This window comes from Xiphophorus hellerii, chromosome 14, assembly GCF_003331165.1.
Source record: "Xiphophorus hellerii strain 12219 chromosome 14, Xiphophorus_hellerii-4.1, whole genome shotgun sequence".
In the NCBI taxonomy this organism is placed as follows: Eukaryota; Metazoa; Chordata; class Actinopteri; order Cyprinodontiformes; family Poeciliidae; genus Xiphophorus; species Xiphophorus hellerii.
The window spans coordinates 28,580,734-28,602,978 of NC_045685.1; the positions used below are offsets into that span (position 1 = coordinate 28,580,734).

Genomic DNA, 22,245 nt, shown 5'->3' on the forward strand with positions numbered 1-22,245 from the left:
TGTTTCTGGGCCACATGCAGAATCAGAGGAAGGACTGAAAACAGAAAATAAAAGTTTGATTTCCAGAGAAATCAGAGATGTTCAGCTGGGAGAGAGGAAGATGATGATGAAGAGGTTGTAGAGAAGAGAGGAAGATGATGATGAAGAGGTTGTAGAGAAGAGAGGAAGATGATGATGAAGAGATTGTAGAGAAGAGAGGAAGATGATGATGAAGAGATTGTAGAGAAGAGAGGAAGATGATGATGAAGAGGTTGTAGAGAAGAGAGGAAGATGATGATGAAGAGGTTGTAGAGAAGAGAGGAAGATGATGATGAAGAGAGGAGTCGGCTGGTAGGAAAGCAGGTCAGGAGAAATTCTCTGGTAGACGAGAGGAAACTGGCTGATCAGAGGAAGATGATCAGCAGATCAAGAACATCCCAGCAGCTGGTCAGACTATAGAGCAGAAACACACACACACACACACACACACTTCTGCCCTCGTATTCATTAATAGAGCTAGGATTTCCACAATCTTGTCTCTGGTTTCCCTCGTTCATCTTCCTGTTGCTGTGATCTTTATAGATTGACTCTAAACTAGAGCTGGGCCAAATAACCTATAATCAATATCATGATCTATTGATCAGTTCACCTCAGTAACACTAAATGAGCAACAACCCCTCCCTCTCCCAAAAATAGAGAATATGATTAATCTGCATGAATATGGTTTGATTCCCCTGGTTAAATTATTTACAGACTGAAGTTTTAACCTTTATTAAAGTGATTAAAAATAAGAAACTGTTTACTTTAGTTGGCTAACGCTCATATGAAGGAATAGATAAATAGATCATCATGATAAATCACGATTTAAAAAACAAACAATAAAAATGTCTGTTTGATATTCTGAAATCAAACTATTTCAACTATTATTAAAGTTTATTAAACTATTTACTGACCATCCAACTGAAATCTGAATAAGAGAAACTGAATATTGGAACAAGATTTAATGGTTTCATCTGAACAAAACCAACTGATGGAGGAAGGAGAGAGAAAACGATCAATATTTACCAGATCAATGATTCATCCTCAGGTTCTGATGGTTAAATTATTGAAACTCAACAAAGAACTAGAATGTATAGATCTGATTAGAATGTATAGATCTGTTTTTCAGAATTAAACACAGTTCATTCTGATTTGATGGTTTTTAACAAACCATATGTAACATATTTTACAATATAATATTTTAATTAGGAATTAAAGAAACTGACAAGATAATTTAGTGAAAGTACAAAGAGTCATCTTCATCGTTGCCATGGTTACAATCTGATGCTGCCTGTTTAAGGTTTTCTTTTCATACTAAACTGTTGAAATATAATATAATCTTCTGTCCAACTCATCTTGTCCTCTGTTGTCTCTCAGTCCCAGAGGTGGAGGTGGAACCAGGGGAGGAGTCTGTCCTGCTGCCCTGCAGAACCACAGAGAATCTGGATGGAGACGTTAAGGTGGAGTGGAAGGACGAGTATGATGATGTGGTCCATGTGTATCAGAACGGTTCTGATCAGCCTGAAGAACAGAACCAGATCTACAGAACCAGAACCAAGATGGATGAAAACCTGCTGGAGAATAAAGACCTCAGTCTGACTCTCAGATATCCTGCAGACAGTGGACTCTTCACCTGCAGAGTCTACAGCAGAGATGGAGAAATCCTGATGGAGAAACAAGTTCAGCTGAAGGTCAAAGGTCAGTGGGTTAGATCAGATGTTTGTAGTGGGTCCATTGGATCAGGACCAGTTGGTACCAGTAGAACCAGCTGGAGGAAGATCCACCTTCCTGTTCCTGCTGCTCTCATCTTCAGCTTCAATCAGGAAGTGATGAAGATCTTCTGCTGCTGCTCATCTTCCTCTTTCTGCTTCTCTCAGACCATCAGGTGGAATTAGGGGCGGAGTCTGTCCGGCTGCCATTCACAGTGACCTCTGACCTGCTGGAAGGAGCTACAGTGGTTTGGTGGCACTGCAGTTGCAGGACAGTCCATGTGTATCAGAACGGTTCTGATCAACCTATAGAACAGAACCAGCTCTACAGAACCAGAACCAAGATGGATAAAAATCCACAGAAGACTGGAGACGTCAGTCTGACTCTGATCCAGCCCACTGAGAGAGACGCAGGACTTTATGAATGTAAAGTCTGGAGAGACGGAAAAATACTGAGACTCAAATGGTTCCGTCTGAAGGTCAAAGGTCAGTCTGGGTCTCTCTGTCTGTCTGCTGAGTCTCTGTCTGTCCTCTGACTGTCCTCTGTCTCCTCAGCAGGGACGGTCCAGGTCCAACAAGAGGACATCAGAACCAGAACCAGCACCCCTGCTGAATCAATTCCTCTGATGGCTGATCAATTAGTCTGATCAGTTCATTGATCTGATTGTTGATCAGAGAGGATCTGGATCTGGTTCCGGTCTGCAGACTCAGTTTTTACCTCTGAAATGATGAATCATCCTCAGCTACCAGAACCGGGCCCAACAGAACCCCAGACAGAAGAATTATTGATCCTGATCAGTTTGATCGATTCCAGGAAGTTTCTGCTGATCTGAGGCTGTTATTAACATTATTATTAACATGTTAATAACGTTATTATTAACATGTTAACATGTTAATAGCATGTTAATAACATGTTAATAACATTATTATTAACATGTTATTAATATGTTAATAACATTATTATTAACATGTTAATAACATGTTAATAATAATGTTATTAACATATTATTAACATGTTATTAACATGTTAATATTTCTATCAGCGTTTGGTTTAAATCCGATTTATTTAAAACAGGAAGCAGCTGATTGTCTGCTTCCTGTTTTAAATAAAGTTTTTATTTGTCTGTTCCTGTATGGAGGTCAGAGGTCATCAGTGGGCCATCTGCTCATCATCATGTCTGTTTCCTGTTTCAGAGACAAAACCATTCAAATCTGGCTGATGGATCCCAGATTCTACTGGTTAAACTGCTCTCTGCTGAGACCTCAGGTCAAAGGTCAACAGACAAGCCCAGTTGTTTTAAAAAAAAAAGGCCAACGTGTATAATTTTTAATAAAGTCCCATTTTATTCTCTACATGTTCAGATTTAAATGTTTGTTTTCAGGCTGAGTAGCAAACAGAGGATTTGTCTCCCCCTGCTGGCCGATTTCCACCAGGAGGAAGAAAGTAAATTTGACCATTAAAGTGACCTGATGGGTGGTGATGGTGGTAATGATGTGATTTTGTATAAAACAATAGAAAGAAAACAAATCTCATCCTGATTGTGTTTCTGTGTTGAAACTTGTTCAGGTGATTTTTATTGATGTTATTTTGTATGAAATTTTTATAACAGTTTTATTTCCTGTCATTCCTCTGTGTTGAATCCTGCTGTTTGTTCAGCCTCAGGTCTTCACTTTGTGTTCAGCTGCATTCTGATATTAAAGCTTCATTTTAAGTGAAACAAATAGCTGGTATTTTCTTTCCTCCACACTTTCCAGATTACAGTTTTCTGCTCCTGTTTCATCCTCCCACAGTCTGAACAGTTATTTAAATCCCACCAGTGTCTCACTCTTTGCTTGGTCCTGCAGGGTCAGACTGACCCAGCGTGCGTTTTTACCAGTTTTGTTTTTCTTCTTCTCTCCTCCTGAAACGTCGGGACGTTGAACCATCCAGGTCTCATATCTGACGTTTCTGCTCCTGTCTAACGATGCTTCCCTGCTGTGCTGCTTCCTGTTTCCTGTTTTGATTCCAGCCTATTACATCATCGACAGGCATTACTGCATGAATATGTTATAATTTCTTTCCTTAATTCATTAAATGTCAGTGAAATGGAGGCCAACAGCCTGTAGCTAAGCTAACTATGCTAACTGGTGATAATCTCAGTCTACTCACCTCAGAGAAAAACTGGGTTATAAATTAACACTTTTACCTTTTTCTCTCTCTGTCTCTATCTTTTGAAAACCTAACTTTATTATTTTTATTAGCAGCATAATAACAGCTGCAGTCGCTCCAGTTTTCCACCATCTGCTGCTGAACATCGTCCAGCAGGAACCATTTCGTCCAGAACCAGGAGGTTCAGGGCCAAAGTGTGATTTTGGTCTGGGAGAAGGAACATTTAACTTTTACTGATGAAACAATCTTTGAAAATACAATATGATTCATTTTGTAATTGACAATAAATAAACGGTGGAGGATTGTCATAACTTTTCCCCCCTGCCCTGATCACATCAGAACCGGTTCTGGTATCACTGCAGGAAGGAATCAAGGAACCAAAAGGTTCAGTTTCAGTCGGTCAGTGAATCATTTAGAAGAAAGAAACTAAAACTGTAAATCTGGAGCAGAGACACAAACAGAAACATGTTCAGTTATTAACAATCCTGCAGCCTGAACTGTAAATATGAAGGATGAAGATGATGACAGGATGAAGATGATGACAGGATGAAGATGACAGGATGAAGGTGACAGGATGAAGGTGACAGGATGAAGATGACAGGATGAAGGTGACAGGATGAAGGTGACAGGATGAAGATGACAGGATGAAGATGATGACAGGATGAAGATGACAGGATGTTGTTCATTTTGCTCCTGATTTAATGTCTCTGACTTCCAGATGTTCACAGATTTCATTTAGTCTTACTGAGCAGTGGGAGAATGAAACAAACAGATTCTATTCTATTCTAGATCTATAGACGTAACGCTCCGTCTGTTTTGATCAAATTCAGTTTTTCAGTTTGACTTTCTGACGGAGAAACAGAAGCAACCAGGAAACAAAATGTTTTCCTCTCTGTTGCTGCCGCCTGCAACCTGCTGGCCGTTCGGAAATATTCATGCAACACATAATAATAATAATAATAATAATAATAATAATATAGATATGGTGGCTTTTATGATCCCAGGCTACAATGGCTAAATATTGTAAAATGTATTTTACTAAATGATTATCAACTCAGCAGATTTTCTGCTTTTAGTCAGAATTTCCTCCAGAAAAACAAGTTTTTGTGTTAAACGTTTACAGAAAGTGTAAAATATAAGCAGGTAGTTATGTGTTGTTAGAAAACATTTACAATAATATTTAACACAATCAGAGTCTGAAACATCAAACACAAAAAATGACATGAATTAATATCTCTGTTCCAATAAACAATAAATCAATTAATCGCCTGATAAATTAAAACAAACTCAATCGTTTCCATTTATTGTTTCTCTTTCTACCAGAAACTATTAAAACTCTTCAGTCGGATGTTTTGGTCTCAACTAAACATTTTTCTAAAAAACTGTTTTATTTTCAGACTTTATAGTTAATTTTATTTATTTATTTTACATATTTAAAGTTTCTTCCAGCTCCAGTGTTAAACTTTCATTTTCAAAAATTGTTTTTTAGTAACTTCTGGAACAAATTATCATCCTGCAAAATTTGTAATCATGACCGGTTTATAGATTATAGATTATTGGTTTTTCAGTTAAATCCTAATTAGAACCAGGTCTTTGCTGGGTCACACCCAGTGCCGGCCCAAAGCATAACTGAACTAAGCAGCTTGAGGCCTAACAGACAGAACTTCATCCAGTGAAAATATCTGCAGTAGAATCATATTTTAATACAATCAGTGATGAGAAAATATCTGTAAACCTGGAAGGAAAAGAAAAAGAGATTTTAAAATTAAAACAGGAACCAGGAACCTGAGTGAGTCGGAGACGCCGTTGAGAAACCTGGAGGGTTTGTGGGCTGGACGCCAAGGCGGGGTGTGTGGGTGTGTGTGTGAAAACTTGCTGCCTCAGAATGTTGTAATGTATCGTCTCTCTGATCTTCCAGCTCTGAAGTTTCGTTTTGACGCCTCGGCTGCTGCTGACCACCAAGACCAGCGGCGTTCAGAAAGACAGGAAGAGGAAATCTGCTTGCTGAGACCATGCAACACTTTCACACGTTGCTTCAATGAGCAACGGCTCTTCATCTACAGGGTGGAGTCGTCCAGAACCCGGCTCATCCAGAACCCGTCTACAGGGTGGAGTCGTCCAGAACCCGGCTCATCCAGAACCCGTCTACAGGGTGGAGTCGTCCAGAACCCGGCTCATCCAGAACCCGTCTACAGGGTGGACTCGTCCAGAACCCGGCTCATCCAGAACCCGTCTACAGGGTGGACTCGTCCAGAACCCTGCAGCGGTACCTGCAGTCCTGCGAGGTTCATCACTCTGATGGGTTCATTGCTCCTCTTCTTAACTTCTGGGTTGATTCCTGCAAACAGCTGATTTCAGGTCACTGAGAATAATCAGAGGAAGCTTTCAGGAAAACACAGAACCACAGATCTATGATCAGGTCCGGTTCTGATCCTACTGATATCTCCACTGCAACCATCATACAGAAACACAGAAACCTGAGGCTGAACAATCATTATTTTGACTGGTTTTAGTGAGAAAACAGGAAACAGAGCAGCAGAGCCTCAGTTCACACTTTGACCACAAACTCAACATTTATGAGAAAAACATCAGATGGAGGTGAAGTGAACAAAAAACCCAAAACCAAACATGCAGCTAAACACAGGAGACACTTTAAATGAAACTTTGAACCACAGAAACACAAAAACACTTTATAAACCATCAGGTGAAAAGTTTGAGTTACCTTCAGGTTTTCTGCAGAGGCGCCGAGTCAGCAGAAAAACCAACAAGATAAAGAAACCCAGAGAGGAAGAGGAGGAGGAGGAGGAAGGAGGAGTGGAGGATGATGGAGGAGTGGAGGAGGAGGAGGAGTGGAGGATGAAGGAGGAGTGGAGGAGATTCTCTCTGAAATGAATCAAAGGTAATAATTTATTTCTTGTCTCCTGATGAAGGTTGAAGCAGACAGAGAAGCTGCTGACCTCTGACCTTTGACAGAGATCCTGCTGGATGGAGACTCTCCATGACGGCTGATGTTACATTTATAGAGGCCTTCATCAGAGCTGGAAACATGGAGGAGGGTCATGTGACCTGATGGTCCATCACCAATGAAGGAGCCATCTTTATAGAAAGCAGCTGGGAGGTTGTGGGTTGGATTCTTTGCTCTGCAGTTCAGAGTGACGTCATCTTGTTTCTTTGTGTCGCAGTGACGGCAGCCATCTTGTTTCTTTGTGTCGCAGTGACAGCAGCCATCTTCAATCAATCAATCAATCAAATTTTATTTGTATAGCACATTTCAGCAGCAAGGCATTTCAAAGTGCTTTACATCATTACAAACACAAAGCAATATAGAATCAATAATCAAAACGCAGCATTAAATCAAGTTCCATCAATAAATTTGTAATTGATCACATTTCAAATACAATCCTAAACAGGTGGGTTTTTAGTTGAGATTTAAAAGAAGTCAGTGTTTCAGCTGTTTTACAGTTTTCTGGAAGTTTGTTCCAGATTTGTGGTGCATAGATGCTGAAAGCTGCTTCTCCTCGTTTGGTTCTGGTTCTGGGGATGCAGAGCAGAACCAGAACCTGAACCTGAGAGGTCTGGAAGGTTGATACAACAACAGCAGATCTTTAATGTATTGTGGTGCTAAGCCGTTCAGTGATTTATAAACTAACAACAGGATTTTAAAGTCTATTCTTTGAGATTCTTTGTTTCTTTGTGTCGCAGTGACGGCAGCCATCTTGTTTCTTTGTGTCGCAGTGACGGCAGCCATCTTGTTTCTTTGTGTCGCAGTGACGGCAGCCATCTTGTTTCTTTGTGTCGCAGTGACGGCAGCCATCTTGTCAAAAGGCCACGCTCAGCATGTGCGGACGGCTGCTGGGAGAATCCCGTTGAGGTTTAGTAGTTCTTGGATCCATCGCTGCTCCGTGGCATCATGACGCTGAAATTCCCTCTTTCTGATTCCAGCAGGTTTTTCTCGTCATTAACATTCATTTGATTCAGGAGTTTTTTTTAGCAGGAATGAATCCAAACACAGAAGGAAAGAGAGACTAAAGGAGGTTTTGGTTATTGTTTGCTACATGCAGGCAGCGGACGGCCATCTTTATCTGACTTTAGACTAAATCACTTGCATGTCTTTGTCTTGAAGTTTGCTGCTGCCTGACCTGCAGGCCCAGTTTTCCCCTCTAACCTGCTGGAAGCCATCATGAAACCTCCAGGTTATTCCAGCTCTCTGCTCCTCAGGCTCCTCCAGAATAAAAGCAGAAACTAAAGAAAGATTTTTAACGTTTTCAGATGATTTTTCAGACAAAACTGTCTGCAAAATGTCCTTTAGTAGGTTTGACCTCAGCCTGTGTGTATGATCTACTGATGGAGAGTTTAATATGTCAGATGTTGTGAAAGGAGGATTTATATTTGATCTATTTGGATCCTTCAGGTTAAAAATATTTCAATAAGTGAAAAATGGTTACTGCTCAGATCTTGGCAAACAACACAGTTTGTTTCAGTGGAAATGTTAATATTATTATTATTAGAATGTCTTTAATCATATCATTAAACAATTAGGATTGTCTCTGCAGCTCTTCAGTCTGAAGGTTTAGTGCATGGAAAAACTCCCAAACATCCAAAACTACAACAAACTACAACAAACTACAACACTTCACTGAAAACAACAAATCAAAAACTTAGAGATTTCCAGGCGTTTGGTTGTAAAACAGAACAAAATGTCCAACATGCTGAGACAAAGACATGAAATGGGAACAGAGTTTATCACTATAATGAAAATAAAAGATTCAAATAAAAAATGTAAACATTTGTTAAATTGTTAAATATGTTTTCACAAGTTTTTTCCAGTATTTATTCTCCTACAGGTGTTGATTCACATAAATCCATTGTTTTATTTAACTGACTAAAATTTGGACAGTAGAAAATAAAAACACCTGGAAATGATATGATGTCTATGACCACCAGGTGGCGCCATCATCCCTGTTAGATGAAGACGGATGAAGCAAACATTCATTAAACTCTTGTTGATTTTAACTCTGGAGAGAAATGAGGTCATATATACAGAAACATGTTGCTTTTTATTTCATCTTTAGGTTTTAAAAAGTATCAACCATTCAGAGGTCAAAGGCCAGAGATCAGCCACGACCCCTTCTTCCTGACCCCACATAGCTAAAGGGTTCTGGGCCGGATGTGGCCCACAGCTGGTACTAACATCTGGTCCTCATGGTGCAATGAACGATGGGCCCCCATGGAGCAGGGCTGGTTTACCAGATGGGGCCCATGTGCCACCAAACTATATATACAGTATATAATTTATGATTTACATATATATATATATATATATACAGTATATATACACACACACTGTTGTATATGTATAGACCTTAAAGTCTCCTCCATGCTGGACGCTCAGACTTTCCTTCTTTTCCTCCTTTCGTTTCTCCCTCCGTTGCGATCGGCGGCGTTCTGCAGCCATTTGGTGATTCTCACATCGATCTCCTTGTCGGTCGCCGCTGAGGTGAGCCGATTGCGCCGCACAGCCACTGAAACAAAACAAGATGAATGAATGAATGAAACGTTGGAGCCTGGTCACAGTCCTTGGCAGTGCTGTCAGAACTGTGAGGCCCAACTGTATTTTGTTTTTGAAAAAGTTCATTGGCATTTCAAGACTTAAACTTGAAGTATTGTTATAAAATCTTCAGTTTTGGTTGATTGTGTTGTCAGGTGTTTTTCTTTCTGTCCATTATAAAGAAGCAGCTGCAGACGTCTGGTGTTGTATAGAAAAGTTATTTCTGTTGTTGGAGGGACGTCAGACTGCAACCATTAAAGTGTGGATTCTAACATCAGTGGTGTGATTATTGGATTACCATTTTATTGATAATATATTCCAACATATATCCAAGCCTAAGACCAGGTAGAGACCAGAGGTGGCAGCATGCAGACTGCTGACCAGCCTCACTGAGTCCTCGGTCTGCAGGCAGTCTGTAGTTTAATTCCAGACTGAAAACACAAATTGTCCCAGGCCTTCAGCACTAGTTCAAAATAATACTACATAAATAAATAACTGCGATGGCCTGGCGACCAGGGTGACCCCGTCTGTCGCTCGGTGACCCCTGGGTCAACAAGACCCCTCCCAGTCCCACTGGGGACCAGTGGGTGAGATATGGATGGAAATAAACAAATAAAGGAATAAAGGAATAAGAAAGGCTCATATTAGTAATTTATTAATTCCAGTTCTTAAGGACTCAGAGCTGAAATTAAGTGTCTCAGTTTTTATTAATCTTAGTTTTTATTTCCACCAACTTTATAATTGTCTTATTTTTTTCTGTTTACTAAACTTAATTTTATTTTCTGTTCCATCATTAATCTACCTGTGATTGATCTGAATCGATTTGGTCACCTGAAGTTAATATTATATATTAATGTGTTATTTAAATAAACTTTGATTTCACTAATTTAACAATCATTTCCTGTCGTTGGTGGAACTTTTTCAATATCAACTTTAATTCAATCATTTTTTTCTGGCAGTTCTTCTTATTTTTGATCAAAGTTTAAATGTGTAGCACATTCCAGCCTCTAGGTGGCGTCCACGATGACAGGAGATGAAAACATTATAAAGAAAACACTGAATTGTGATGAGTGCCATCGTAAAAATGTTTCATTTTTTATCTAAATCTAAACAACAGCTTTTATAGCTATATTTTTAAAAATCAGTGTTTTGGCTGTTTTTCAGTTTTCTGGAAGTTTGTTCCAGATTTGTAGGAGCTGAACGCTGCTTCTGCTCGTTTGGTTCTGGTTCTGGGGGTGCAGACCAGAACCAGAACCAGATCCAGAACCAGAACCAGAACCAGAACCAGATCCAGATCTAGAACCAGAACCAGAACCAGAACCAGATCCAGATCCAGATCCAGAACCAGAACCAGATCCAGATCCAGAACCAGATCCAGAACCAGAACCAGATCCAGAACCAGAACCAGAACCAGAACCAGATCCAGAACCAGATCCAGAACCAGAACCAGAACCAGATCCAGAACCAGGACCAGATCCAGAACCAGAACCAGATCCAGATCCAGATCCAGAACCAGGACCAGATCCAGAACCAAAACCAGATCCAGAACTAGAACCAGAACCAGAACCAGAACCAGATCCAGAACCAGAGCCAGAACCAGAACCAGATCCAGAACCAGATCCAGAACTAGAACCAGAACCAGATCCAGAACCAGTTCCAGATCCAGATCCAGATCCAGAACCAGAACCAGATCCAGAACCAGATCCAGAACCATGCTGTTGTCATGAATGACCCTGCCTCCAGGGGGCGTCCTTCAAGAGTAGGAATGTGATAGTTAACCAATTTCAACATTGTCTGAAAACAAGGAAAATAGACAACTGAAAATGAGATGCAGCTTATTGAACAAAATAGTTTTTATTAAAAATACCAACATAAACTGAAAACTGGATTATCTTTACATCAAAGCAGCTCCAGCATCCAACCAAAACTACGAAGACTGTAGTGTTTATTATCTGCTATTGTAGCAGATTATGTTTTTATCTACATGAAAATATTCCAAAATGTTTCCGTCCCAATATTGTAAAATAATTTTTTATATATTAAGGAGGCATTGTTCTGGTACCACAGGTCCAGAGGTCTTAAAAAGATGGAGGCTGACATGGCGCTCATGGATGCAATAAATGTGAAATTGTTAAATATAAATTGTTAAACATTTATATGTAACAATTAATGTTAAATATTAAAACTGAAAGCTACAATTTACTGAGAAGATTTGGCCTTTACATTTTTATTGACAAATCAGGAGCATAAACAGATCTGCACAGGAAAAGCGTTGGCTTCGTTTGTTACATGTAGACAACTGGACTCCTCACACACAACCTTTTAACACCTTACACACCCCATGACTCCAGAACCAGGAAGGTCCAATCACATAAGAAGAGGCTTAGATTACAAACGGTACTAAAGTAACTCTGGACTCCAGTGAAAACTGAAAGCTCTGCATTTTGGAAAACGTCAAACTCTCTGACTCTGTTTTTGTTTGTAATAAAATAATCTGTGCTGCAGGTGTAAACATGCTGTTGGTGACTGTCAGTAGAAAATCTCATGTCTGGACCATCACTAAATGTTTGTTGTACTTTCTGAGGCCAGTTGAACCAAACCTGCAGTGTATGAACAGAAGAGATGAAATCCTGAACTCACCAGTCACAAGTTTTTTAATTTGAAGATGCTGGAATCCGATCTTCCCGTTCACACCGCGCCAGTTAATCTGCTTGCTGAGTGAGTGTGTGAAGAGCGCTGCCATAATCCTTCCAACACACTCCGTCAGTGATCCTCCACCCTTTAAAGCCAGAGCTGTGATCTGTAAGCAGAACAACATTTCTTCAACAATCTGCCTATTCAATCATGTGTTAATGTATCAAGGAACAATTTATTAGTCCAACAATCTTGGACTGTGATTAGTAAAGAAACAGAAATCTTAGAACTGAACTTTTTCTCAGGTCTGAGTTACTGTAGCTGTTCTTTAGGTCCATATTCAGGCCAGGACTCATTCCTACACTGAGCTTTTATTTATTTCAATAAAATACTGATACTGAATGTCCTGCACTTGAAATAAGATCATGAATGTAAGTTATTTATAACCATTTAGTGAAGTGAGCAGGTTCATGTCAGGATAAGTGAGAGTAAAAACGTTTCCAAATAAATGCAGGATGTTAGTTGCTGCTTATTCTAATATTATTTAGTATTTTCCACATATTGTGTTTCTGCTCCAGTGCAGAGGATAAATCTGAGTTTATGTTGAGATGCTTTAAGAAAACATCAAACCTGGATTAAAACATGAATATAGACCATTTTATGTGTTACATGCAGGTCAACAGGCTCACTACATTTACTATATATTCCCTCCAGTTTTATCCTCATGCTTACCAGATGCTTGTGAAGTTCAGGGTTGTCATGAAGTTCAGCTTCCATCTCTTCAACAGATTGTTGATCGTTTAGAGGGAAAGAGGAAAGTAAGAACTCATCTTCAGACGGAGTTTCTAATCCTTGGATTGTTTTGTAAATTATTTTAATCTGATCCATCATAACTTCCTGGTTTATTAAAATATTTTTGAGGAGTGCTGTGAAATAAAAGAATATTATCAATGATTATTTTAACCACAACAACATTATGACTCTAAAACATGACCAGAGTAGAAAACTTACAGAGATGAAGACGGGAAGAACAACGGAGGATTCCTGGAGACGGTGGAGCGTTATGCTGCGTCACTGGAGATGGTGTAGAAGGGTGGTGGCTCGATGGTGATGGAGCAGAACTACGGTGGCTTGATGGTGATGGAGCAGAACTACGGTGGCTCGATGGTCGATAGCTTGATGGTGATGGAGCAGAACTATGGTGGCTTGAAGGTCGATAGCTCAATGGTGATGGAGCAGAGCTATGGTGGCTCGATGGTCGATAGCTTGATGGTGATGGAGCAGAGCTATGGTGGCTTGATGGTCGATAGCTTGATGGTGATGGAGCAGAGCTACGGTGGCTCGATGGTGATGGAGCAGAGCTACAGTGGCTTGAAGGTCGATAGCTTGATGGTGATGGAGCAGAGCTATGGTGGTTGAGATGTACAGGATAAGACATTCTTGGTGCTGGTGGTAATGCAGCATGTGTGCAAGTAAAGTTATAACTTTATGCATTAATACAATTCAATTAGTTTTTCATTCTGATTCAAAACAGAATAAAATAGAAACAGCTTCTATTGTCCCACAAAGGGACAATTTGGATGCAACAGCAACCTCAGTATAAAGGTTCACACTAGTTCACCCATTTTAATCCCAGGTTGGAATATTAACTGAGAATGAGAAAACCAAACCAGACTAAGTGATAAACTAACTCTAGATTATGCAACAGAACCAAGTCAGAACAGAACTGAACAGATTCTCTAAACATCTTCACAGGGAGAGAAAGTTTTTTCTATTAAAAGTGTTTTAAGAAAAATAACATCAAAATCACAAACACAAAGCATCAGAGATAATTGTGTATTACCAAACATGTAAAAATAAACTCACTTTTTTCTTCTTTTGTGTTTGATTGGAGAATCATCATCTGTTCCAGCGTCGCTGCTTCTCACGGCTGCAGGACGTTTCCACCTTGTCTCACGGTAATCATCTACATTTCATCACAAGAGCAACGATTTCTAACTATTCTGTCATTACTGCTTCACAAGTTACTAAAACATTTTTACGTTACCCAAACTTTTCCATGTGTGAATGAGCAAGTGAGCATATAAAGTGAGGGAAACCATTTAAACCAGTGGGGCCCAAATGGGTCCTGGAGGCCCGGCATCCTGCAGGTTCTGGTTCCCTCCCTGCTGGTACCAACAACCTTTCAGCAGGTCAAAGTTCATCTTAGGCCTCTAATGATCATCATTGGATCCAGGTGAGTTAAACCAGGGAGAGACTAAAACATCAAAATGTACCTGGAGTGTTGCTTTGATTATTTCATGCATGTTTGAGAAATTATTTCATCTCCTGTGGCAACCATTCAACAAAAACCTTGTGGGACCAGTGTGGGACCAGTGTGGGACCAATGTGGGACCAGCTCCTCCTTGGAGCTGAAGGTTTTAAGCTTCACTCCTCCCTCGTAACCCCCCACCCACACACACACACACACACACACACACACACACACACTCAGCTCCTTCAGACTAGCCAGCAGCCATTAGCTGGTGGAATTGAACATCTGCTGAGCTCATTACACAAACTCAGCATAATGCAGGTAAAGCATTTTAAATGGAGCAATATTATGGTTTTCCTGGCACATAGTGCAGTAATCTATGTTACCTTCAGTTGTTATTAAAATGCTATACGTGTCAAATATTACCTGAAAGAAATTTGAGTTCACAATGTAACGTCTTTGTCTCTTTAAGAAGCTCCTGCTCTGTCTGTCCCTTCAGCATTTATCACTAAATCATTAGCAACTGTTGTTAGCAGAGTTTCACTGAGACGTTGCTCCTCTGGGCTCATTTGTTCATTGCTGCTGCCGCTAGTCTGGAGGAACTGGGTGAAGAGCAGCACAGAGGAGCAGCTTTGAAGAAACAGAGACGTTCTTCAACATCCTGTTGCTGCCATGCAAACATGAATGAATGAATCAAGAAAACACTCCAGGTGTGTTTCTGATGAGGGAATAACATTATAACATAAAGAGAAGCTCAAAAAAGCTGCTTTTTATAAACCAACCTCCTGATGATTAATTATTGATCAATTGATTCTGACCACTGTATTATTTTATTGTTAAATCAAGTTGAATGTCAACAAATGTTTGGAAAAAAATGAATGAACTTTTGAAAGCAGTAATGTGTGTTGATGTGTCACTGGAAACAACACAAACATAAAAGTACTTACTGGATGTGAAGGTCGTTGTGACGCAGCCTGCAGCTGCTGAAGGCCACATGCTTCTTTCCTCAACCCACTTCACTGCAGCCACCTCAACTTCATTTGTTTTTGGAAAACAATAATGTGGTACATCGCCTACATAGTATACAATTTTAAAAAAGTAATTAACACAAAACAATAAAGAACTTGGTCATCAAGAACAACATGTGAAGAAAACTGAACATTTCTTTTGGAAGCCTGGAGCTCAGCAGCATCTACAGCAGGGCTGGTTAGATGATACCTACAATCTGACCTTTAAACCTGCTGCAGGTTCATTTCTCTCCCTGGTGGAGGAAACTTTCATCTCCTGCAGAGACCAGCAAGAAATCATCTGATCCAAAACTCAAACATGTAGGATGCCAGTTCCTGACCTACTGACCATCACTTCATGAAGTACAGGGACAACAAACTATTTTTATATGCAGTCAGATGTTTTTTTAGATGTTTCTCAATGACTAAATATTTAACATTGATGGCCAGCTGAGAAACTTTTAAAATTCTCAGCTCTCTGGACTCAAACGGGTTTGTAAAGAACGCTGTCTTACATTTACGTTCCCTCCCTGCAGCAAACAAAAAAATTTCAACAAGAACCACTTCATCTTTAATCTAATGCAGAAATCTCTGTTTGTAGTTTTGGTGATGAAACCAAAACTACTTTAAACTGTTTTTCATCTCCTGTTGAAAGCGACTCTGGTCCATCAAGGTCGGACAATTCAAATCAGTTTAGAACTTCCTCCACAAAAAGCTGCAGACGTACAAGCAGACAAAGGCACCATACCGACTGCTATCGACCATCCACACACTAACATACAGCTGCCAGACAGAAAGTCCTGTAAAACCTTGTGACTTCAGAATAAATAAACTCTTCCGATGAGGAAGAAGCAACGGCGACAGTTTGTGGAGTAAGTGAGAAAAAAATGATACCAAAACGTTGGTGGGTAAAAAAGTTCTAATAGGGCGAACAAAGGATCTGAGACACTATGAAGTGTGGAGGTGCTGTTCTGTCTTTCTCTTGGAAATGATTGTTACTGCGTACAGATTGTTCTCTGTTCTGAAGCTTCATTAAGCTATAAACTCACATATACTGAGCAGTTCTCCAACTTTTTCTTTCATCTCAGATATTCACCTTATTTCCAGTTGCGTCATGACTGTCCTGAATGCTACCTGTTACCTGAATGCTACCTGCTACCTGAATGCTACCTGCTACCTGCTACCTGAATGCTACCTGTTACCTGAATGCTACCTGAATGCTACCTGCTACCTGAATGCTACCTGTTACCTGAATGCTACCTGCTACCTGAATGCTACCTGAATGCTACCTGAATGCTACCTGCTACCTGAATGCTACCTGTTACCTGAATGCTACCTGCTACTTGAATGCTACCTGCTACCTGAATGCTACCTGCTACCTGAATGCTACCTGCTACCTGCTACCTGAATGCTACCTGAATGCTACCTGCTACCTGAATGCTCCCTGCTACCTGAATGCTACCTGTTACCTGAATGCTACCTGAATGCTACCTGCTACCTGAATGCTACCTGTTACCTGAATGCTACCTGCTACCTGAATGCTAGTCTGAACAGACTTAAGGATCACCACATTCATCTTCAGCAGCTTTATTAAAGACACAAATAGGTCCATAGAAAGATAATTTAAGAAAATTTAAAAAAAGAATATACATGACAGGGAAATCTCTTAAAGTGCAATAGACATGTAGACCATCAAATAGCCAGCATCATATATATATATATATAATTTTTTTAATGTGTAAAGTATAGACACAAACTTGGGGTAGGGGAAGTAAGTTTACTTCTGCCTGCCTTCTTTTCAAACAAATAGTTATCTAAATATATGTAAAACTATTTCAATTGTGATAAATATTGTCGTATATTTATCTGTTGTGAATTAGGCATTAGCTAAGTATTTTCAACAATATACATTGTAAAATATTTCTAAAGGTTATTGGAAATTAATGTCAATACTTACTGGTAGTCAGAAAAAGCTATGTAGACTAAAATGAATAATTTATTTGAGATTAAAAACAAATAAGATGTAAAAAATAATAATAATAATACAGTTTGAGGTCGACGTTCAGCCAAGACCAGAGAGCGACAGTCGCCATAGTAACGAGTCCGTTACTATGGAGACGGAGCAGAAGGCTGCAGTTTGTCACGTACGCCACCAGGAGCAGAGAAGCTCCTTTACCAGCAGGCCGATCATTTTATTGACAATCTTAAACTCCACATTAACATATTGATCAGTATTAAAAATGATATTTCAACCTGAACAATGCTGAACATCTGGAATCAATCTGACCAACAGCCAAAAGCTAAAGGCTCAATGCTAACATCTGAATGCTAACGGCTCAATGCTAACGGCTCGAGGCTATCGGCTCAATGCTAACGGCTTAATGCTAACGGCTCGAGGCTAACAGCTAAGTTACATTTAATGCTGAATAATATTCACACTAATAGTTAAAAATTACATTTTAAAACTATAGACATACAACAGCAGCCAAATAATGTCAGTGAAAACATTTAATTACTAAAATAATTATTAATAATTAACTAAACTAAAACCCGTTTTATACGAGTCTTAGCTAATTTTTCAACAGCACTTTAAAGGACAATAAAGGACATTGTAAATTAAATATTTCCAACCGTTGTTGAATAAATAACACTTATAGGTGGTGGGAAAAACACAACTATGAATAGATTAAAATTATTCATTTATTTGGGCTAAAAAAACAAACCAAGAAGGTAGATATAGTATAAATCATTTAGCCTACAATGATTTATTTAATTTCCTTCGGGATCAATTTTGAATGTTGAATTTGTACAATCTTGGAAAACAAAAAATAAACAAAAATATATATATTTAATGAAGTTGATAGTTATTGTCCATAAACTGGCCATGTTATTGTTTTGGTTTTCTTTTGATGTTTTTTTTTTTTTGTTTTGTTTTTTTAACTGTCCTTTCAAACGGTAAATATACATATCACCACTTATCTACTTATGAGAAATGATTGTCACATGGATGACATCGCTACTTCCATAACTATCCCTCATGTTGCCGTCATGGCCCAGGTACGTCATGCCTCGTGTGACCGGTACCGGATGCGGGCCGGTGGGGAGGAGGGACCGAGAACTGGGTGGCCGCAGCAGGTCGCCTCTCCTCGGGCTGCAGCTGCTTCCTGGATTCTCCTCCCGCTGCTCGGCTGCAGATGCGAAGGCAGAAGAATTAGGAGCTGAAAGTCCGGAAACATGAGGAAGATAAAATAGATAAGATAAGATAAATGCTGCAGACATGGGCAGAGGGAGTCAACACGTGGTGGTCTGTTCTGGTTCTGTTCTGTTCTGGTTCTGTTCTGTTCTGGTTCTGTTCTGTTCTGGTTCTGGTTCTGTTCTGGTTCTGGTTCTGTTCGGTTCTGGTTCTGGTTTCTGTTCTGGTTAACTTTGGTTAGTTCTGTTTTTCCTTTTTTTAAATTCTGTGGGTTTAATCTTCACTTCTTGTTAGAAATATTTCAGCTCTATGGTCTCTAAGTGTTTCCGGTCCAAATCTCTCCTGTTGTTATTGATCGGATCGATAATCTCATCACGGTTGAAATGATCTAATGTGATCATCTGATGGTTTAAATCCATTTTGAAATGACTGAATGAACTCTGGAGCTGGAGGCTTTGCACACGGCGCCATCTTGGTCAGGTCCCGCCTCTCCGCCCTTCCTCAGATCAGAACAACAAACCGAACCAAAACAACCCGATCTGTCTGCAGGTTCTGGAAGTTTCCTGAAAATGTCTCCTCTCTGGGTTTTCCTCTCCCTCCTCCTGTCTGCAGTTTATTCAGAAACTCTCGGTAAGCTGCGTGTCGGGGAGGATCGGCCCGTTTTAATGACTGTTAATAATGTGAACATGCATAAATAGACCGATGTTGCATCGTGCAAAATGTAAACAGTTTAATATGCATCTTATTCGAATAAAAAAGTTGAACCTGTAGTTTTAATTTCCTGATCGATTCTTTGTGGATTTACTGTGCAAGAGGAAATGAAAGCAGGTCAAAGAGCCTTTAGAAGAACTGTTCATGTTCAAACCTGCTCATTGAGACTGTTTTTAATTTGCAGCTAAATATTTGAACTTGTTTTGTCTCTGCGGTTCTGGACCCGCCCCGTTCAGAACTTCCTGCTGCTGTTTCCTGAACCTCCTCTGACTCCGTATGAATTTACCCAACATGTTTGTTGTTTATGTGTCATATTAGTTTTGCAATAATCTCAGATCATGACATCATTTCATCACAGCTGATGTGCAACATTTGTGAAATACTCAGTTTTTTTCTAATATGATGAAGAAACTGTAAAGTTAAAGATATAAACTTACAGTTAATGTGTGTGTGTGTATAATACACACACATCAGCAGAACACACATCAGTTCTGCTGATGTGTGTGTGTGTGTATAATACACACACACATCAGCAGAACTGATTAAACCCGACAGGAATTAATTTTTCATCATGTTTGTAGAATCACTTCCTTGTTTTCAAAACATAATTATGTTTTTTTTTCCTTTTGATGTTTTGAGTTTTATCCTCTTACTAAATGTTCTTTCTTTAAATCTGTTGGTGCATTTGTTATAAATTATTCACTTATGCATCTATGATGGTATAAACACTCAAACAAAAATTAATAATAATAATAATAATAGATAATCCTGCAACATTAAAACACGAAGCATTCTGCAGACCGGCGGTTCATCTGTCCCATAAAAAGAGTTTTTATTTCTCTGAAATGAAACTTGTGGTTCTGCTCTGGGTTTCCAGTTATCAGTTATCTCCGGTTTTGGATCAGCAGCTGCTCAGGTCGGGTCCAATCAGACCTGGTTCTGTTTTCTGGCTCTTCCAGGTCAGCAGCAGGTGAAAGTGAAGCTGGGACAGAACGTCTCTCTGGAGTGTCTCGGACCGTCGGATGAAGAAGTTCTGCTCTTCACCTGGACCAAAGTCGGTCTGGACTCGGATCACGTGTTTTTCTACCGTAACGGTCGCTCATACGAGTCGTACCAACACGAGTCCTTCAGAGGACGAGTGGACCTGAGGAGCTCCCTGAAGGACGGAGACTTCTCTGTGGTTCTGCACAACGTCAGCAAGAGGGATGAAGGGACGTATCACTGTGTGATCATCACCCAGAGGTCAGGAGGTCATGATGGGAACCGTCACTCGTTTGTCAACCTGACGGTCTCAGGTGAGTTTCCAGCTGTGGATCCATCAGGTCAGACGGTGAAGACCGCCTAGATTCAGATTCAGATTTTTAAATCCTTCCAGATGCTGATGTTACTCACAGTTTTATGGTTAAAACAGTAACTGTGTGTCCTCTGGTCTGTCTGTCTGTCTGTCTCTCTGTCTGTCTCTCTGTATGTCTGTCTGTCTGTCTCTCTGTCTGTCTCTCTGTATGTCTGTCTCTCTTCCTTTGGGAGCCGAAGGATCAGGTGATCAACGTCTGTCTGGTTTCTGATCTGCAGGAAGTGATGAGGAGCAACACCAGGATGAAGACCAGACTGGGAGAACTGGAGAACTGAGCCATGAAAACGATTCACTTCCATTTGTTGTCGTTGTTGGATCTGTGCTGCTTCTTCTCATCTTGATTATTATTATTGGTTGTTTTCTCAGGAGATCTGCAGTTTTGTCAAAGTTCAGGTTGGGATCAGAGCAACAACCTAAAGATGAGCAGCAGGTGATTTGATTCTTCTCAGCCTGAATGTTGATTTTTATTAAACACATTCCTGATCACAAGCGCAACTTAGTGACACGTTTAGCTTTAGGTAAATAACTCACATGTAGGCCTGTCGCGATAAACGATAAATCGATTAATCGTATGATAAATTAAAACTATCGACGTCATTTCAATTATCGGCATTATCGTCTCTCCCGGCCTTTTTCTCTTTCTGTTGATGACACCGAATGAAAAAGGCTCAACTCCGGTGCTCTCCACTGACTCCCCCTTCCTCATTTCCTTAGTGTAAAGCCCAGCGCAGAGACACGATCTTAGAGCTGTCAGCCGATTGTCGGCCCATTTTCAAACCCTGACAGACCAAACATTAGCCGACAGAAATCCTAGGTATAACGGTTTGATCGGGTTCGGTCCTGCCGTGTGGTGTCCAACAATGGGCACAAAATAATGGCTACAAGTCCAGTGAACTCATTTTAAAACCAGGCATTAATCAATGCTTTACTACAATCTACCTGCAATGCATGTGGCTAGTGTCAGCGTAAAGTCCTGACTGAATGAAAATCATTAGAACCTATTTACGTCACGTTAACGAAGAACAGCTGAAAAGCAGTGTTGTATAAAGTACTGAAATCTCAGAGTCAAGTAAAAGTATAAGTACCTCTCCAAAATATGACTTTGGTAAAAGTCCAAGTCACTGACTGAAATGTTACTTGAGTTAAAGTCTTAAAGTATCTGAAACTTCTTGTACTTAAGTATGGAAATTACTGTAAAAATGGATGTACTCAAGTAATGTAATGAAAAGTACAAGTAAAAAGTAAAACAAGGCAAATGCAGTTTGAATGACATTTTTTATATTTTGGTAAACTTGTCAAATACACTTAAAATAATGTACCCAACCAAGTGCAGACAAAATTAAACCTGCTAATAGATATACCTGCAGGCATCATTTAGTTAAGAAAATTAGGTGCTTTACCTATAGCACAAGGTTAACTTAACCTGCTTTACAACTGAACCAGCTTCTTAGTATACCCTCCAGGACAGAAAATACAAAGTTTTTGTAAGCCTTAAGTTTTCCCTTCAAGTAAGGTCAGTGCTGAAAATGAGAAAAATAAATAGTACAGAAAATGCGGCCAACATGAAGAAAAAGAGCTGTTACGATTACTCTACTTCACAAATCAGTGAATCAGTCAATGCTACAGTCAGTAGGTGGTGCACACAACTGGTCATTATGCAAAAGAAAA

At 39.8% G+C, this 22,245-nt stretch overlaps 3 protein-coding genes across 5 annotated transcripts in view; 2 read left to right on the forward strand and 1 right to left on the reverse strand.

The window, feature by feature from the left end:
• Nucleotides 1–2,503, forward strand: part of LOC116732561 (muscle M-line assembly protein unc-89-like) — a 444,643-nt gene extending 442,140 nt beyond the window's left edge. The window contains exons 13-15 of the mRNA XM_032582829.1: nucleotides 1,396–1,716; nucleotides 1,896–2,213; nucleotides 2,283–2,503. Coding sequence (XP_032438720.1) covers nucleotides 1,396–1,716; nucleotides 1,896–2,213; nucleotides 2,283–2,374 — 731 coding nt within the window. The 3' untranslated portion in view covers nucleotides 2,375–2,503. The remainder of the gene's footprint in view (nucleotides 1–1,395; nucleotides 1,717–1,895; nucleotides 2,214–2,282) is intronic.
• Nucleotides 2,504–8,204: 5,701 nt separating this feature from the next.
• Nucleotides 8,205–13,842, reverse strand: LOC116732617 (serine/arginine repetitive matrix protein 1-like). Its single transcript, XM_032582943.1, has 4 exons — nucleotides 13,070–13,842; nucleotides 12,791–12,984; nucleotides 12,065–12,224; nucleotides 8,205–9,398 (listed from the first exon to the last, which is right to left on the reverse strand). The coding sequence occupies exons 1-4, from the start codon at nucleotides 13,494–13,496 to the stop codon at nucleotides 9,265–9,267; spliced, it is 915 nt and encodes a 304-aa protein (XP_032438834.1). The 5' UTR covers nucleotides 13,497–13,842; the 3' UTR covers nucleotides 8,205–9,264.
• Nucleotides 13,843–18,415: 4,573 nt separating this feature from the next.
• On the forward strand, nucleotides 18,416–21,148 carry LOC116732642 (putative butyrophilin subfamily 2 member A3). 3 transcript variants are annotated; one of them, XM_032582989.1, is made up of 3 exons: nucleotides 18,416–19,142; nucleotides 20,183–20,518; nucleotides 20,751–21,148. In XM_032582989.1, the coding sequence occupies exons 1-3, from the start codon at nucleotides 19,082–19,084 to the stop codon at nucleotides 20,786–20,788; spliced, it is 435 nt and encodes a 144-aa protein (XP_032438880.1). In that variant the 5' UTR covers nucleotides 18,416–19,081; the 3' UTR covers nucleotides 20,789–21,148. The 3 variants fall into 3 exon arrangements, with proteins under 3 accessions (XP_032438880.1, XP_032438881.1, XP_032438879.1); XM_032582990.1 differs by having other exon boundaries at nucleotides 20,757–21,148; XM_032582988.1 differs by having other exon boundaries at nucleotides 18,422–19,142; nucleotides 20,796–21,148.
• Nucleotides 21,149–22,245: the final 1,097 nt, after the last annotated feature.

Excerpts from the sequence above, each read along its gene's own strand:
- LOC116732617 (XM_032582943.1), bottom strand. The coding sequence starts at position 13,496 with ATGTCTTATCCTGTACATCTCAACCACCATAGCTCTGCTCCATCACCA. Across the intron at positions 12,225-12,790 it reads CTGAACTTCACAAGCATCTG|ATCACAGCTCTGGCTTTAAA; the intron begins GTAAGCATGAGG and ends TTCTGCTTACAG. Across the intron at positions 9,399-12,064 it reads AATTAAAAAACTTGTGACTG|TGGCTGTGCGGCGCAATCGG; the intron begins GTGAGTTCAGGA and ends GTTTTGTTTCAG.
- LOC116732642 (XM_032582988.1), top strand. The coding sequence starts at position 19,082 with ATGTCTCCTCTCTGGGTTTTCCTCTCCCTCCTCCTGTCTGCAGTTTAT. Across the intron at positions 19,143-20,182 it reads AGTTTATTCAGAAACTCTCG|GTCAGCAGCAGGTGAAAGTG; the intron begins GTAAGCTGCGTG and ends TGGCTCTTCCAG. Across the intron at positions 20,519-20,795 it reads TGTCAACCTGACGGTCTCAG|GAAGTGATGAGGAGCAACAC; the intron begins GTGAGTTTCCAG and ends TCTGATCTGCAG.